Source organism: Arvicanthis niloticus, chromosome 25 (genome assembly GCF_011762505.2).
Source record: "Arvicanthis niloticus isolate mArvNil1 chromosome 25, mArvNil1.pat.X, whole genome shotgun sequence".
NCBI classification, from domain to species: Eukaryota; Metazoa; Chordata; class Mammalia; order Rodentia; family Muridae; genus Arvicanthis; species Arvicanthis niloticus.
The window spans coordinates 28,826,107-28,842,582 of record NC_133433.1 but is presented as its reverse complement, the minus strand read 5'-3'; the positions used below and the strand labels follow the sequence as shown (position 1 = coordinate 28,842,582).

The 16,476-nt window shown below is 35.7% G+C and overlaps 1 protein-coding gene across 1 annotated transcript in view; it reads left to right on the top strand.

The window, feature by feature from the left end:
* Positions 1-10,049, top strand: part of Crispld1 (cysteine rich secretory protein LCCL domain containing 1) — a 34,177-nt gene extending 24,128 nt beyond the window's left edge. The window contains exons 11-15 of the mRNA XM_076924290.1: positions 584-627; positions 710-782; positions 3,820-3,895; positions 6,985-7,115; positions 8,891-10,049. Of these exons, the coding sequence (XP_076780405.1) occupies positions 584-627; positions 710-782; positions 3,820-3,895; positions 6,985-7,115; positions 8,891-8,942 (376 nt within the window). The 3' untranslated portion in view covers positions 8,943-10,049. The remainder of the gene's footprint in view (positions 1-583; positions 628-709; positions 783-3,819; positions 3,896-6,984; positions 7,116-8,890) is intronic.
* The last annotated feature ends 6,427 nt before the right edge of the window (positions 10,050-16,476 follow it).

Below are 16,476 nucleotides of genomic sequence, written 5' to 3'. Positions count from 1 at the left end.
TTTGTAAAGAGAAAGATCTTAATTTGTAGGATCACATTAGAAATGAGAAATATTAAGCACTAAATATGAAAGTGGTAGAAATAAAATATTAAGGTCTTTAATACTAGGCAAGTAACTTAATGGATAAATCATGTTGAAATATCACTTTCAAATTAACGATAGCCCAATAGCAGATGATTTTCTTAAAATTTTAGTATACATAAACCAGTTAAAAATTTTAATCTATCATGGTATGTCTAATCTTATAACTACTTTTTTACTGGATGATTCATAGAAAAAGAATATGTTCATTCATTTACTCTAGTTCTTTTAACAAAAGTAAATAATTGAATAAATAACCACTACCCATTTGAAAAAGTTGTCATTTTGCAATTTTTTTCTATATTGATTGTTTTAAAGGCTTGAACTGGCTCTGTAAAGAAAGGACATGAGTGTATAGATTTAATGTGAAAAAATGATGTGTGCTTACAGCATTTGTCCAGACATTTTAACAAACATTTTTAAAGATTTAAAGCTCTTAACAGTACCAGGAGCTACATTGTTGCTAATGCCCAAAATGATTGACTTTTTTTGTTGTTCTCAGCAAATATCGTTCTGCTAATTCTTTCACAGTCTCCAAAGTAACAGGTTAGTATTATTTTCTTGTTGTCTTGCCTTGAATGGGATGTTTTGCAAAGGAATTCACTTGTTTTTGCTTAATTAACTTCAGTTCAAGCTGTGACATGTGAAACTACAGTGGAACAACTTTGTCCATTTCATAAACCTGCTTCACATTGCCCCAGGTAATCCTTTGCACAGTTTCTTATCCTTGTAATAAATATAGCGATTTGTATATGTGCACATGTATCTGCATAGTCACTTAATATGTAGCACTTTGGTCTGTGATACCTGTTTTTATAAAATTCTGGTTCTAAGGTATAGAATTGTATATGATCTAGACTTGCTCCCTAAACATTGCACATTACATGTGACCCAGAACCCCTATTGTACCTTCTCTAAGTGTTGGCCATACCATGGTATAACAATTTATGCATGATCACATGTTCATATATGTCAGACAGGGTTTGTACTAGTTCACATAAACTATTATAATAAATGTCAGGTATTTATTTCTCATATTGCTGAACACTGGAAGTCCAAGATCAAGGCGCTACTGACTTGGTCACTGATGTGACTTACACTCTAGCTTGCAGTTGTTCTTACATGTGTTCTTACATGATGGAAGAGTTCTTTCCCATCTACCCTTTTTGCAGGGGCACTAATCCTATTGGATAAGGGTTCTTCTCTTTTGACATCATTTAGCCCAGTTCCCTTCATAAAGGCCCTGCCTATCTCCAGAATAATGTGGGGTAAGATGCATGTAGGACTGTCAATAACATTCATTCTACAACAAGTTCTTCCAACAGAAATCAATATGATTCACATTTAACATTGTTATGCGATTCCTAAATGAGAGGACTTGAATTGCAGCTGGTAACTGAAAATAAAGCCAATTAGATTAGAAAAGGATTCTTCCTTTTCTGTCTGTAGGAGGCTCACTTTCAGTGTGAAAAACTGATCTTAAACATAGACATAGCTATTCTATATCCTTAATGGAATTACCTCAAAAAGAATGTGAAGACCCACAATTTACTGTATTTTCATGTCCTCGGGGATTCCATATCCGAAGTAAACTTTGAAGTAAATATTAAATACATAATAAGTAATTATTCTTCTTCAATATTGATGTAAACCTTATATGCCTCACTGTGAATAATTAGAACTTTAAATACCTATTGAAAGTCAAAGTGAGCGATTAGCAATTTTATTCACAGCATAGAGCAAACAGGAGTCAAGGACTGGCTATTAGATCACCCCTTCTCAGGAACATAAGGAATAATAGTAAAAACAGCATAAACAAGTGTCCCGCCCCACCTTTCTTTACTTGAACTCGTTCAAGAAGGAAGAGGGTCAAGTCCGTTCAAGAGTTCAAGCCGTTAATGCAGAGAGTTAGGAGTAAGGCACAGTTTATACAAACAGCATGAGCCTAGGGAAAGGGAGGTAGTTTGACAGCCATAGGAAGAAGATGAATTCTCAGTAGTTTTTACATTTAGTGAGATCATTTCTAGTCAGTGGGGATATATTTCAGTTTTCAGAACCTCTAGCTTTGTTCTTTATAATAATCCACACTCCAAAAATTATTTATGATTTACCTTTATATATTTGACAAAGTATACACAGTTTAGAGTGTTATATGGTGTCACACAAATTTTAGAAATAACAACTAAAGCTATCTCCTGAGGAGGATATATCTAAATTGGTAAGGATAAATTCAATTTAAGTGTTATTATTGTTATTGTTATTATTATTATTATTATTATTATTATTATTATTATTATCACTGATATAATTAGAAAACACACGGATGTGATCATTCTCAAGCTATTTTCATATAGTTACAATGTTAAGTCTCATATACTATGTAAAATAATGTTTTCAGTTTTAAGTGCCTATTTGTATATGTGGAGAGGAAGAACTATATACAGACACACAGAGACATGTACAGACACACACATAGACACATAGAATATCAACTAAGAATTAACATTGTTTTTTTAAAAATATGAATTGATGGTTTCTTGAATTCTAAGAATGTATTTAATTATTATGAACTGGATTTTTCAATTTAAAAACAAGCTTTTGGAAACTTCTTGAAAATTAGCACAGCCAATCGGATATTACAATGGCAATAGGATACCAGGAGAAAGAGCATTCCATGCAGAAAAGAGAAACATAAAGGCCCTGAGGCATGAGCACATAGCATATTTTGTATGTTGGAGGAATAAGTTGATAGGAACTTGGAAATAAGGTAGAAGAACTATATATAAATTTACCAAATGCAGAAAATATTGTAAGGACCTGTTCATTTATTTTCAATGAGGGAGAAAGCCTGTGGGATAATTGGAAGGGACAGATGGTATGTTAGGATTTCCATCTTTAGTTTAAATACATCTGAATTGATTGAGGAGAATCAAGTCAAGCAAGATTACAAGGGAGGCTGCTGCTGTAAGTCACAAACTGTCTGATGTGTACTTACGATGGTTAAAGCTCACTAAGGGATCTCCGGAGCATGGTTTCATTAAATACGAGTGGTAAGAATTACTGTCCAGTTGCCATGTAAGGGACTAGATAAAGAGGAACCTAGGTACAATGAAGGCCATGTCTGAGATTTCTGCAATAATATATTTACATTGTGTTGTGATGGGAAGCTCACAGAAGAGCAGGGACTTGATGGGAGATAAATTTTTATTTTGTGTCAGATAAGTTTGAGATATTTATTAGACGTAAGAGGAAGTGCTGAGAAAGCAGCAGGCATTCGCAGTGCAAACAGAGACATTCCAGCCAGAGATGTGACCTGGAAATTAACTGTTGATGAAACTAAGACTATGACCCTGAACAAGACACCTAAGTTGTGAACACAGAGAAGAAATGTGCTATGAAGCATACAGTGACAGGCAGACACACTGATTTGCCAAGTTACGCCTTTACCAAATTCTGCCAACCCTGAGTTCCAAACTCAGTCCCATAGGCCTTTGTTTACACTTTTTATCTGCTTAAATTCCAAAGTGTGAGTAAACATAAGCAAACAAAAGCCCAAACAACAACAAAACTGGGAGTTAAGTGAAAGGAGGCACTTTGTCGAGTGCTGGCTCATGTCGTTGATCTCTTATAGGAGAGATGAAGGTAAGAAGACCCAGCAATGTTGATTTCCTTTCTACATGGGTTTCATTTATAAGACGTACTGAACATAGCAGCTTACTTTATGTGTTTGTTTTTCAGAGTGTATTGTCCTCACAACTGTATGCAGGCAAATCCACATTATGCTCGTGTAATCGGATCCAGAGTTTATTCTGATGTAAGTATGCTGATTTATGCAGCTCCCAAGATCTGCAAGGATCTAAATACATGTGCTCATTTATATGTGCATATATGCCCTACAGAGTCATGGGATTGTTTCTGAACTGCTATACATACTTTCAGAATAGCTAATTATAAATGAATATTTACATAAAATATGCTTGTATAATTATTTATTTTCACTATTTTACTGCAAGCCTTGCCTGTATATCAGAACCTTAACAAGCATTCTTAGAAAAAAAATTCAATTTGTTTCTCCCTAATCTTTCTTTTGGTTCTTCTGTGTCTGAAATGTGAACTGGATAATTGATAATTTTTGATATGTGTGTGTATATATATATATATGTATAGATATATATTCATATGCTCATTGCCAAGGAGGCATTTGACAAATAATAAAGGGTCACAAACAGGTAATTTGTTAATGTACATAATAAAGGGAACTATCTGCCAGCACATTTAGGATGGTTGGAACAGGAGCTCTAGTAGAAATGGCTTCAGAATGAATACACTCACTGCAGGTGCCTTTTGGAGTATTGATTACTAGAGGGTTTTAGGAATATCAGTTCTAGTTAGAACTGTTGGTGAATGGAGATTCAACATGCAACAAAGACAGTTTTGCTGGGCTCTGTACACATAAAACTGCCGCCTATGGAAGGGAGGGAAGCAGAAAGAGTGAGAGAAAAAAGGAATATGACTAGTCCATGGAGATAGAGATTCTGTGTTTTCATGATGATAAATTCAAATTTTATGCAGTAGATATTTGGAAGGCATTGCAGATTTGAAAGGAGTTACAAAAACAAGTGTAGAAAGTCTCTTGGTGATGTATAAAGTCAGTGAAATTTGGTTGCATAAGGAAACCTGAACTATGTTCTTCCTCTTAATGTTCTTATCACTCAGTTAAGTCCAAATCCTGTCCAGTTCAACTCCCCCTTTGATGTCTTTTCTAAGCCTCTGGCCCGGGGTTTGGTTCAGGAATTCACTCATCCATGCTTTTGGGATCAAATTCTTAGACCTGAAATACATCTTTTTGAAAATTTCCTGTCATTGTCACACTCTTTATTTCTCAAATATTACCACTTGCTTTGTGAGGTGCATAGTGAGCTAAGGTACCAGCCTTCTTTTAACTCTTCTCTCACTTTGGCCTGTGTTACCAGCATTGTGACCTTTGTGATGATTAATTGCAGAGTTCTTTGGAGGCAGCAGCTGGGCAATTCAGTTGCTTATTTTTTGTCTGCCAAGCAATGCAGATTCAGGACATAGAACACAAAAATGAGTCATTCCTTAGAGGTTTTTCCCTTTAATTTCCCTACCTTCTCATTTTAGTCATGTCTGATGAAGTTTTTCAAAATCCCTTCCCCATTATTCTGTCTGTAAGGGATCGCTTGCTAATTAAAGTTCTGCCCTTAGATAATTTTTAGGTCCTATCTAAAGCTGTAGACAATATGTGAGCTGGAAGATTATTATCACACAGTAACTGCAGAGTTATAGACTAAGCGTCCCAAATGTTTTTGCTTTCACAAGATGTGAAACCAATTAAGGTTGGTATGGAAAGAAAGAGAGGAATCAACTAGCTTCTCTCCTGCTGCCTTCTCCTCCCTTGCGTGTTGCTCTCTTTCTGCCTATGGAGCTCAACATATGTTATGTATCCTGCTACTATGGACATCTTTTTTGTAGCTCACTACAGATTGTATTAATCTGACTTTGTTCAAAATTCCTCTATATTCACAAATGAAATGCATAATTTCAATAATATATTTTTCTAAAGGATGGGTAGGAAGAAACTTAACCTCTGAACTCAGGGAGAATGCCTGTTGACTACATGCTTAAGAGCAAAACAGTACTCTAAAATACCTACAGGATTAATGATCATCACATGGAAGCATTTCCAGTGCCTTGAGGGGAGAATGCTGATTACAGTATTTTAATAATACAAGAGGAATACTGAAATGTCCAAAAATTACTTTTAATTTCATCTATTATGAGCATCCTGCATCCAGTGACCAAGGCACTTTGGATTTAAACCTGCTATGTGAGATGCCTCCTCCTCTGTGGAAGGACATGTAGTCTTTGACAGACTGCATTTTATAATAGAGCAAAAACAGAGGAAGGATTAGACTTCAGGCTCCTGGAGCTAATAAATCCTGACTGATGCTCAGGGGTCAGCGCACTATGATAAAGCAAGGTCAGGCCAGACATTCACGCTTGTGTGAACATTAAAACCCTTATGAAATCATCTCCATTGTGAATTGTGAAAAGAACCAAATGGCCACCTGCAGCAGGTTGGGGAAAGACTATCAGGAGGTGAAATGGATTGTGGGTTATTGAAACAAGCCAGATCCTTCCTGTCCAGCATTGCCTTGATAACCAGCTACTGGTACATTTCCATAGAATATTTTGATGGAAGCCAATGTTTGGATTGAGGGAAGACTTCCACGGTCCAAAAGAAGATTTGACTTGGGAAGATGATAGTTTTAAACATTGAAAATTTGGATCAGAAACATTAAATAAAGCTTCTCCTTCATAGAATTCCTGTTTAGCTTAGATTTGTAGCTGAGTATGTGAGCATGGCATAGTAAGATGGATGTGCATAGATTATTTTCGTCAGCAGAAAAACCCCTCCATTTCATGTATGCCTGCATTCTGGCAAATGGATCTTAGACATGTGAAGAGCTATAGTTGAGTTGCTTATAAGTAAAATCAGAAAGAAGGGAGCATCATTTTCTCTTCATTGTGATTGTTCCATTGCACATGTCCCAATATCTACCAGCAAAGGCTGAGAATTATGAATGGTATCAAAAACTGCTTGAAGAATTAAAAGGAATTAATTTGCTGTGTACTCCTTTGGTTCTAAAATTCTGCTGGGACAGAACAATATTAATGGTAGTGAGGTTTTGCGATGCCAGCTATGTTTAGCCTCTACATTCAAACTTGCTCAGAGCTGGTTTGATGCATTACTTCCCAAATACCCCTTAATGAGTAGAATATTATGCAACAGCCGCTTACTGGCTGCACTATAGAGCAGAGAATAGGCAAGTCTGGCATGGAATTTCTTCCTAATGATGGCTATTGTTTTTACTTGCTCAGCTGTCTAGTATCTGCAGAGCAGCGGTGCATGCTGGGGTGGTTCGAAATAATGGTGGTTATGTGGATGTCATGCCTGTGGATAAAAGAAAGATGTACACTGCTTCTTTTCAGAACGGAATCTTCTCAGAAAGGTAAAGTCCAACAAAACACATATTATGTAAGATTTTAGTTGGCTGTCTTACTTGTTGCTGCTCTGCAGTTCTACTTAGAATGCGGAACTATGAGTTTCCTTTGAGCCCTTGCATGGCTGCTGTTCCTTCTGGGATGAGAGGAACTGTAGTACCAGACGTAGCTGTCTCCTGTAGGCTTATGAAAAAACAACATGGAAATCGGATTACCCAGAGAACCAGTCTTTTGTTAATTGATCTTATAAAAAAGACATTTCCTTCATCCTCTTTCATATTTTCTAGATTAGTTTTTATGTTTCTTTCTAGGTGTGCAAGGCACTGAGTATTTCTCTAATCCAGTTATTTGACAAAGTATTTGACCAACACAACGAGTCTTATTTTCCCTGGAAATAATTTCTTTTTTGATTTGAAAGCGTATGCTTAGTGTGATGTAAATAAACTTTTTCAGGCTAGCTTACGTTGTTCAGCTAATTAGTGAGACATATTTTTATGACTTGGAAAATTTATCTACTCAGTTTATAAACTATTAAAGATAAATATAAACTTGTAATGAATTTTTAAAATCATCAATATCCCATTTATTTATGGAGATACCTAAATTTTAGATATTTCCTGAAACATATTTCAAAATTATAGCAGAGAAAAGTAGGGCTTCTAGTAGTTTCTAAAAACACAAAAACTATCCCATGGAGCCCATAGAGAGTCCAGATTGCTATTCCCAATGAAGATTCATACACTGAGTGCCTTTTTTTCACATGGGAATATATCAGGAAGCCATGGCTGAGAAGAAGACTTTCTGCATCTTGGCTCATGACCTTGAAATGACTTTAAAGTTAGTCTTCCATGTACATATATGCCTGGCATGGCATGTCAGTGTGTCATGCATGCTTACTTTGGTCAGTACCCTTACTTTCTCTCTTTAAAATTCTTTCCCTACTTATTGTATGAGAATAAATATAAAAAAGAAGTTTATTTTGTTCATCAACTACAAAACAAAATTTTGTATAAAATACAAATAAGCCTTGTATTTAGAATAAAAATACATAGTTTTGCATTACTTTGTTTTCTATAAAATAAAACTAACCCCAAATGGTATTAGGTGGAGAGAAAGATACAGACACACACAGACACACACACACACAAAGAGAGAGAGAGAGAGAGAGAGAGAGAGAGAGAGAGAGAGAGAGAGAAAGAAAGAATTTCCATATTTTAGTTCTTTCCAAATTCGATCATTAAATTTCACTGTCATTTTTCTCAAAACTATCAATGCTATGACTTACACTGAGTGATGGGGATACAGTCTATATTTGTATTGTATTAAAGTTAAGAAATGATAATAAGCCAGTACTCTACCATGTTACTTAAGTATCGGCCAGGCTCTATGTTGTAAATAACTATTAATGAGATAAACCAATTGTAAAGTGCAGTCTCAGTATCCTTACAACAAGGGTGAAAGGGCCACTGCCTAAATCCACTGTATTACAACTGAAGGAGGCAATTCGTGATAGCATGCTCCAGGGGCTGTGAAACTGTATAGTGGCTACTGGCCTTCATGAGCTTCTCAAGTTACTTTAGTAATGTTCAGTCCAGCAGGCAACTGCTACCTAGAGGATTATGTCATCCTTACCAGAGCTTCAGTGGAACAGTAAATTTTGACAGTCTGAGACAGTTGGGCCATCTGGCTATGTGGAGCTACTTGCTTGAATGTCCTCACAGAGCATGACTTATTGGGAGGATTATATATACAGATGACCTTAATGTCTTTTGTGCTCTTGCAGTTTACAGAACCCTACAGGAGGAAAGGCATTCCGGGTATTTGCTGTTGTTTGACTGAGAACACTTGGGAAGGGAACAGAAGCCCATTCCAAATGCCACATTTCTGACGTCTGTATACGACTGTAACATTACTGTACAGAAGAGAGCAAGTATTGTCAGCCCACCTCCAGAGTACAAATTCGGGCCACTCTTGATAGACAAAGTGTATAAAATAAAACATGGGACATTAGCATTGGGAAAAGTAATGAACATTTAATGGTTTTAGAAATCCTGTGTTAAATATTGCTATATTTTCTTAGCAGTTATTTCTACAGTTAATTATATAATCATGATGTTCTACATTTCTTATATTATATGGTGCTTTGTATATGCCACTGATGAAGTGTATCTAAAGTGACTGTGAATGGCCCTTAGAGAATTATCTGTGCATTGAAAAACAATCAGCCCTAAAACTAAACAAAACTTTTAAGTCACTTTTTTTCCCAAACCAGTCCAGTACTGTGTTCTGACCTATACTAAATCTCTGTCTGCCTTACTCTAAGAACTGGGCAGTTTGTCTCTTGTATTAAGTTGCATTGTGCCAAATATTAAGTCCTGATGTTGCACTTTTTATTTTGTATTAAAATAATCTTTTAATTTCCAAGTGAAAATATTTGGTACCTTAGCTAGGGCCACACAGGCATGTGGAGAAAGCCCAAGCAGTTTTGTGAGAACACTCCTGGAATCATGTCATAACTAAAGGGTGAGACAACAGACAGAGCTTGCTAGCGTTCTTAGAACTGAATTTACTTTTTTTTTTTTGTTTGTTTGTATCCTGGCAAATACTCCTGCAGGCCAGGAAGTGTATTTTTAAAAAAATCTAACAAGGATGAACTGGTGCATTACATTATTATTACCACTGGTTTTCATAATGGCAAACAGCTTTATGTAAAAACCTTTCTTTAGTGTGATCCTATGGTAGTGATGTATTTGTTTCTATGAAAATATATTGTGCTTTGATACTGAAATTCTGTAAAATGTTAGGTTTTTTTTTAATTTCTGCTGGTGAACTTAATTGTTTTCCGTAAGAATATTAAAATTAATCAGTTTCAAAAGATAATTTTTACTTTTTGCATGCATGCTTTGACTTAGAATCATTCTAAAATAAATAACCAGAGTTGATTTTATTTTTCTAAATTTGACTTACTGACATCAATATAAATAAGTTCTTCCTAGTAGAAATGCACAAAGTCCACCTAATTATGCAGAGATTTGTTTGGGGGAAAATAGTCATTGATTTAGAAACATTATAACAAGAGAAATGATGAGTAAGAGAAGTGCTATGAATTTTATAAAAGAGAAAAGAAGTATCCGATGATAAGGTAATGATTATAATTATAAAAGAGCAGAATAGAAAATAACTACTTCAAATATTTTTAAATGAGTAGGGATGTAGAAGCCAAAACAATGGGGATAATTTGCATGTAGGGATCAGGGAAAGCAACCGGGCAATTCAAAAGAAAAATGAAAACCAGAGACCCAGAATTGATTTCAGAAAAGTAGTTTAAGTATAAGGCAAAATTGCACTGTCATTTGCTGAGAATTGGCAGACAGTTAAATTGTTCAAGAGTTATAAAGCATACTTTTCTAGAATTATTTTTCCCCAAAATACACATTACCAATTTTTTTCCGTACTGGGATATTTTCATTGTATATAGAACTGTATTTCATGAGGACATTTTATACAAGTGTTTAATTGTAACTTTCCTGTGTGTGTACATGTGTGCACTTGTCTTTCACCCTATTTGTGTTCTGGTCACTTTTGTCCCCAGAGAATGTCCATCACTTTGGACAGGCTAAGGTCCTTCAGACTGGTCTCTCATTCAGCTTCACTGTGAATCCTTTCTACTGTTGCAGTGTCTCCATCTGACCTCATCCCTAGATCCTGCTCCAGTCCTTTCCAGGACATCTGCTAAACAACAGTAGAATTGTTCCCTTCTTTGAGTTTCCAATGCCTAGGAAAACTAGCCCTATTTTTAAGACACTTACTATCCCATAGTTTATTTTCTCTATAAAGTGTGTCTTTCACTTTAAACTTCCATCTTATTGCCTGTAAAGTGGAACATGTAAAACCTTGTAGAGATTGAGATATCATGTATGATGTGGTAAAAGACAATAGGCATGCAGTATGCCATCAGGATATGTTAGTTTTTATCTTCATTTTCTTTGGGAAAACTATTCACCTACCATATTATACTGCTTCTACTGGTGAACATATTAAAAACTGATCACTTTCAAAACATTACTTTCTCTATCCCTTATTCACCATTCTTTTCACCTAAGTTCATCCAACTTTTGATGGATGTCTCACTAAATATAAAATCTTGCAGAAATTTCCCTTCAGTTCTTTTAATATGAATTAAATACTGTCTACTATAAATCCCTTAATTTGTATATATTATTATAAATTGTCCTTATGTGTTATATATATATTATATTATATATTATGTGTTATATATATATATATATATATATATATATTAATATATATATTAATCTAATGGGTTTTTGGGGGGCCTTTCAAGTATAAGCTGTGGGGCCACTTCTATACAAGCCACTGATACTATTCTTGTAAGGCTCATGACACACTGTGCAAGAGAAAGTATGAAGTATTGAGATAGAAGATAGGGTACAGAACTAAGAAACATGTTTCTTCAGACTTCTCCAACCAATGCCATTCTCAGCTCATAAAAACTGTAGTTACCTGCACTGGGCCCACACAAGAATGCATTATCAAAAATCAGTCAAGGAAGGAGGCACACTCATGGCTCTCCACCTTTACCTCTTGTATTAGCTAGATTTCTGTTAATGAGACCAAAAGAAGCTTGGGAAGGAAAGGATTTCTTTGGCTTTTGGGTTGTTGAAGAAATCCAATGCAAGAGCCTGAAGTAGAAATCATGGAGGTGAGCTGTTTACAGGCAGCTGTTACCACGCATAGTGATCTGGATTCTCCCATATCATTTGGTCACTAAGAAAGTGTCCCATAGAGTTGTATGCAAGCCAATTTAATAGAGGTAATTCTTCAACTGAGAGCCCCTTTTCCCAGGTGACTCAAGTTTCTATCAAATTGAAAAAAAAAAAAAAAAGGAAGCAGCATAGCCCTGAGCCAGTGGACATTGATGAATTCTAGAAGAAAGGGTCTCTGTCTTTAATTGTGTATCTACTGCTGAGCGCACTAGGGTGTGCATAGCTACATACCATTTGTCATATAGATGCTCTTGATTAATTTCAATGAGTCACAAAAAAAGATAAATAGACTTGAACTTGAGATTTTGTGGGGGGAGATGTAAGGGAGAGGTTTGAGAGTTGTTGGTATATACAGCATATGTGTGAAAAATTGTAATTCTCTTTTTTTTAAAAGAATAAATTCTTTGAGAATGGTAGATTCTGAGAATCTAGGTTCTACCCAACCTAGAACCCCATTTTTCTGTCATACAGTACAATTATATGACTGATTTTTATTCCAATCCAATTTGCTTTTTACAAGTAGCTGGTCAATATTGTTGAATGAATACTAGTTACTTATTTTATTTGGGATGACATAAATAAATGCTTCTTACACTATCATAATAGAAGCTAACTTGTTAAAGTATCACAGCTACTAATATGCCAGCTGGTCTGTGTTCAGATTCTTTTTAAAAGGCCAATGTTTATAGAATAGTATTAGTATCACTGTTGGACCTTGTAAACCTGAGTAGAACTCATGTTACATACTGTATAGTTTTTCATCTATTGAACTAATCTGTGTATATTAACCAAAAACAAATCATCCTGATTTTGTTAGGTAGTTTACATATGCCAGTGGCCATTTTTTTCTCTTAATGTTTTATTCTATGAACGGTTCATATATGTTCACAGTTCATTTGGTCACAGCCATCTGTCAATCCATCCCTACAACTCCCCTGAGGACAATTCCCCCAATACAACTCCTTCCCAATTTCATATCTGTTTTATATAATCCACTAAATGCAGTTAGCATTTCTCATAGATGAATAGGCATGGGGTTATGGGCATGAGCAGTCTTCTAATCCTCCCAGCACCAAAAAGAATGACTTTCCCTCCCTTAATAGCTACCACTTGCTAAAATGAGTTTTCTAATAGAATTGGGAAATTAAGAGCCTCTCTTCCATCCATGCTGGGACTTTTGACTGACTTGAACTCATGAAGGTCTGTGCAGGTAACTACAGCTGCTCTGAGGTCACATCCAGAAGTCAGCATGTCACAGCACTTTTCCCCATCCTCTGGATATTAAATTCTTCCCCGCCCCCTCTACAATGTGCCCTAAGCCTTGGGTGGCTGTGCCAGTACTGAAGAACAGATTTCATCTCCAGCTTAGCATGTTCAATCATTTATTCCCAGCACCCTGCACTATGGACAGTTACCTCTCTGTGTTAACTGTTGTCCACCTCAGTGGGAAACTTCCCTGACCAAGGTTGAGAGCAGCACAAATCCATAAATGAAAACACAAATATTTAGTAGGAAACACTTTGACAATCAAAATTACCATAAAATCAACTCCAATAGGTTCACCCTTAGAACTGACAATTTCCCTAGCTGTGATGACCTGGCTGAATTCCTCCCTCTGGAAGAGGAGTCCTTCAATTCAATCAGGAGAGCAGTTGGTTACTCCGGTAGAAATTCTTACCATTTTGCGTTCTTGGGCATATTTTGCCTTGCAAATCATATTGTAGCATGCAAAGTTCAGAGCTGGGTAAGAGCACTGATGCCTTTTATCCCCAGCAAAAGTCTGCATAGTATGTTTTGGTACTGTGAAACCTAGTAGTGAGAAAGTTTCCTGGTCAGTTTCAGATTAACTTTCCTTTGTTTTGAGACCTAGATGCATGGTGTCTTCAGAAAAGGGTCTTACCCCTAGTTATAGTGGGCAACAAAAACTGTGATAACAACCTGCATTGTTTTGAGTGTCTCTGGTGTATACCTGACCAATATTTCAACCTGTGCATGTCTGGTGGTGTTGAGACTTTCATTTAACAATCTCTGTCTTCTGCTAGCAGTGTTTTTCTTCACCCATGCAGGTTAAATAAATGTTTATGCATAGTGTGTGTGTGTGTGTGTGTGTGTGTGTGTGTGTGTGTGTGTGTAACTTATGCACTAGGAGTTTAGAAGGCTTCCTTGTGCATGCTTGGGTTTGTTTAACCCATTTCTCTATTTCTCTTTTCCCTTACTGTTGATTTCCATCTTGTATTCAATAATGTAATTTTCAAATCTTTACTACTCATTAATATTTGTTAAAGTCTTGGAAAGCCATAATTTTTCCTACATAAATTTTTCTATGAATACAGGGACCTAATCAAAGAAACAGTCTATCATTTTTGAATCTCCAAATTTTATATTTGGAATTTAAGACAATTTTTTTTTGTGCAAAAATTCTGTTGTTTAGTTGGTATAAAGAAATTATATGAGGTGTGAGTCCTACCCTGGCAACATTAAATTCAGGAACTAAAATAGAGCACTGAAAAGTTTCATTAGTTCACTAGCATTAAGATTGACTTGGATTTTAACAAGGCAGGTGGAAGCTGTTTATAATTTGGCAGCTAATGCTGAATAAATCAGTTCTCTTTCTTCTGATCACTGCATCACAGTACCCAAAATAGTGAGTAATTTTATCTAATTGAAACCGTATTGGTTATCAACTATGGTTATGATTACAGTCAGGATGATAAAAAGCAGAGGACCCACATATATGTAATGCATAAGTTCAATTCAAAAGAAAAAATGTAGAGAAGATGTGGAAATCACATGTTTGCATCCTAAATGCATTCATTGACTTAAAATATAATTCAAAGGGAGAAAGCACAGACTGAGTGAGTCCTTATGTTAAAACAAAAATAATTTTTAAATGACACATATGAGAACAGCATGGATAGGAAAAATATAGTGCAAAAGCAGTAAATAAACAATGTTGCCTTGCAGAGCATTCTAGTTCCATTTATTGGGAAACACTAAACTTTATTCAATCTTCTATAGTTTATATTAAATACTGTAGAAATTCTCAGAAACACAAATGCTCTCCAAAAATAGATTTTTGTTAGCAAGATAGATATCATGATTTAATCAAGTGTGCGCTATTAGTGTGAAGACTGTAGCACCGTGTGCCTACAATGGTATAATGGCAGTAAAGACAAGTTTCTGAGTACTGATAGTAAATGCTGAGTACTTACAGATGGAGTATGATAATGGAGAAGAACAATTCCTGCATAAAAACAAACAGAAGATGCAAGTTATTGCAGACATTCTAGACACGACAACTGTGTTAAAGATAATAGTTCAGATACATCATGAAGGCAGATACAAAGAGATAGTGTATCTTATAATTCTGGAGTAGTAAGTGCTAGAGCAGAGAAAACCCAGCATCATCTCTTCCCCAGCCAGCCTCGTACTCACTTAGGGATCAAACTCAACTGTATTTACTAGACTACTCCTCTACCATTGAGTCCCATCCTCAATCCCTCAAAAGACCTTCTATTTCAGAATAGTGTTTCATTTTATACCCCAGACAAGCCTAGAGCTTGCTATAGAATACAAGTTGCTTTGAACATATGGGCAATCCTATTCCCTCAACTCTAGAATACTGAGATTCCAAGTATGAACCTCATTATCCAGCTCTATAAGGTTAAATATACATTGCTGAATTTAAAGAGACACCACTATGACATAACACACAATATATTCACTGGGCTCTGGTCTGCAGAGTTTGACTGAAAAAAATATATGTGCTTTATAATAACATCAATCTAGAGAGCTTATATTACTTAAGGGTGAGGTAGTTGGCATTATTGGGATCCAATAAGTCTGCCAATTAATATAACTGGCATATTTGTAAGCAATGCTTATACATGAGTATATTAGGGAGAAAGAATTACATGCACTGGGTGAAAGAGATGTCATTACAATCTTACACATCATTTGTTTCTAATAAGAAACAAGAGATAGGAGGTTGTATTCCTGCCCTTGGGTACTAGTCCACACTCCCACTGTTGAGTAACGTTGTTTAGGGACCAGAGTTTATAAATAATTCTCATCTCCATTTCTCTATATTTAAAATCTTTATCCCTGCTAGCTGATGATCTTTGTTAGACAATGCCATTCTTCATCATATAGATTATGACTTCACTGAGAAATAGACATTTTATAACTCTGAAAAATGTCATGAATTTGCTGTGTGCAGGAAGATTGTAAATGAGGAATAGAGATTTTAATTTTCTTAAAATTGGTCCATAAAATAGATTAACAAGAAAATGGCTGAGACAGCAACCAGAAAGGTAGGCTGCTAGTTGTCCTTATTACTTTCCTATTGCTGTGATAACACACCATGAGCACTGCAAACTATTTTTTAAAAAAGTTTAATTGGGCTTATGATTCCAGATGGCTGGAAGCCTCTTGGCTGACTGAAGCCATGGCAGCAGGAACTGCTGAGAGTGCATATTTTGAACCACAAGTAGGAGGCAGAGGGAATATTGGTAATAACAGGACTCTCTTAAACCTCAAAGCTTATCCTCACTGAAACACTCCACCAACACCTCTAATTCTT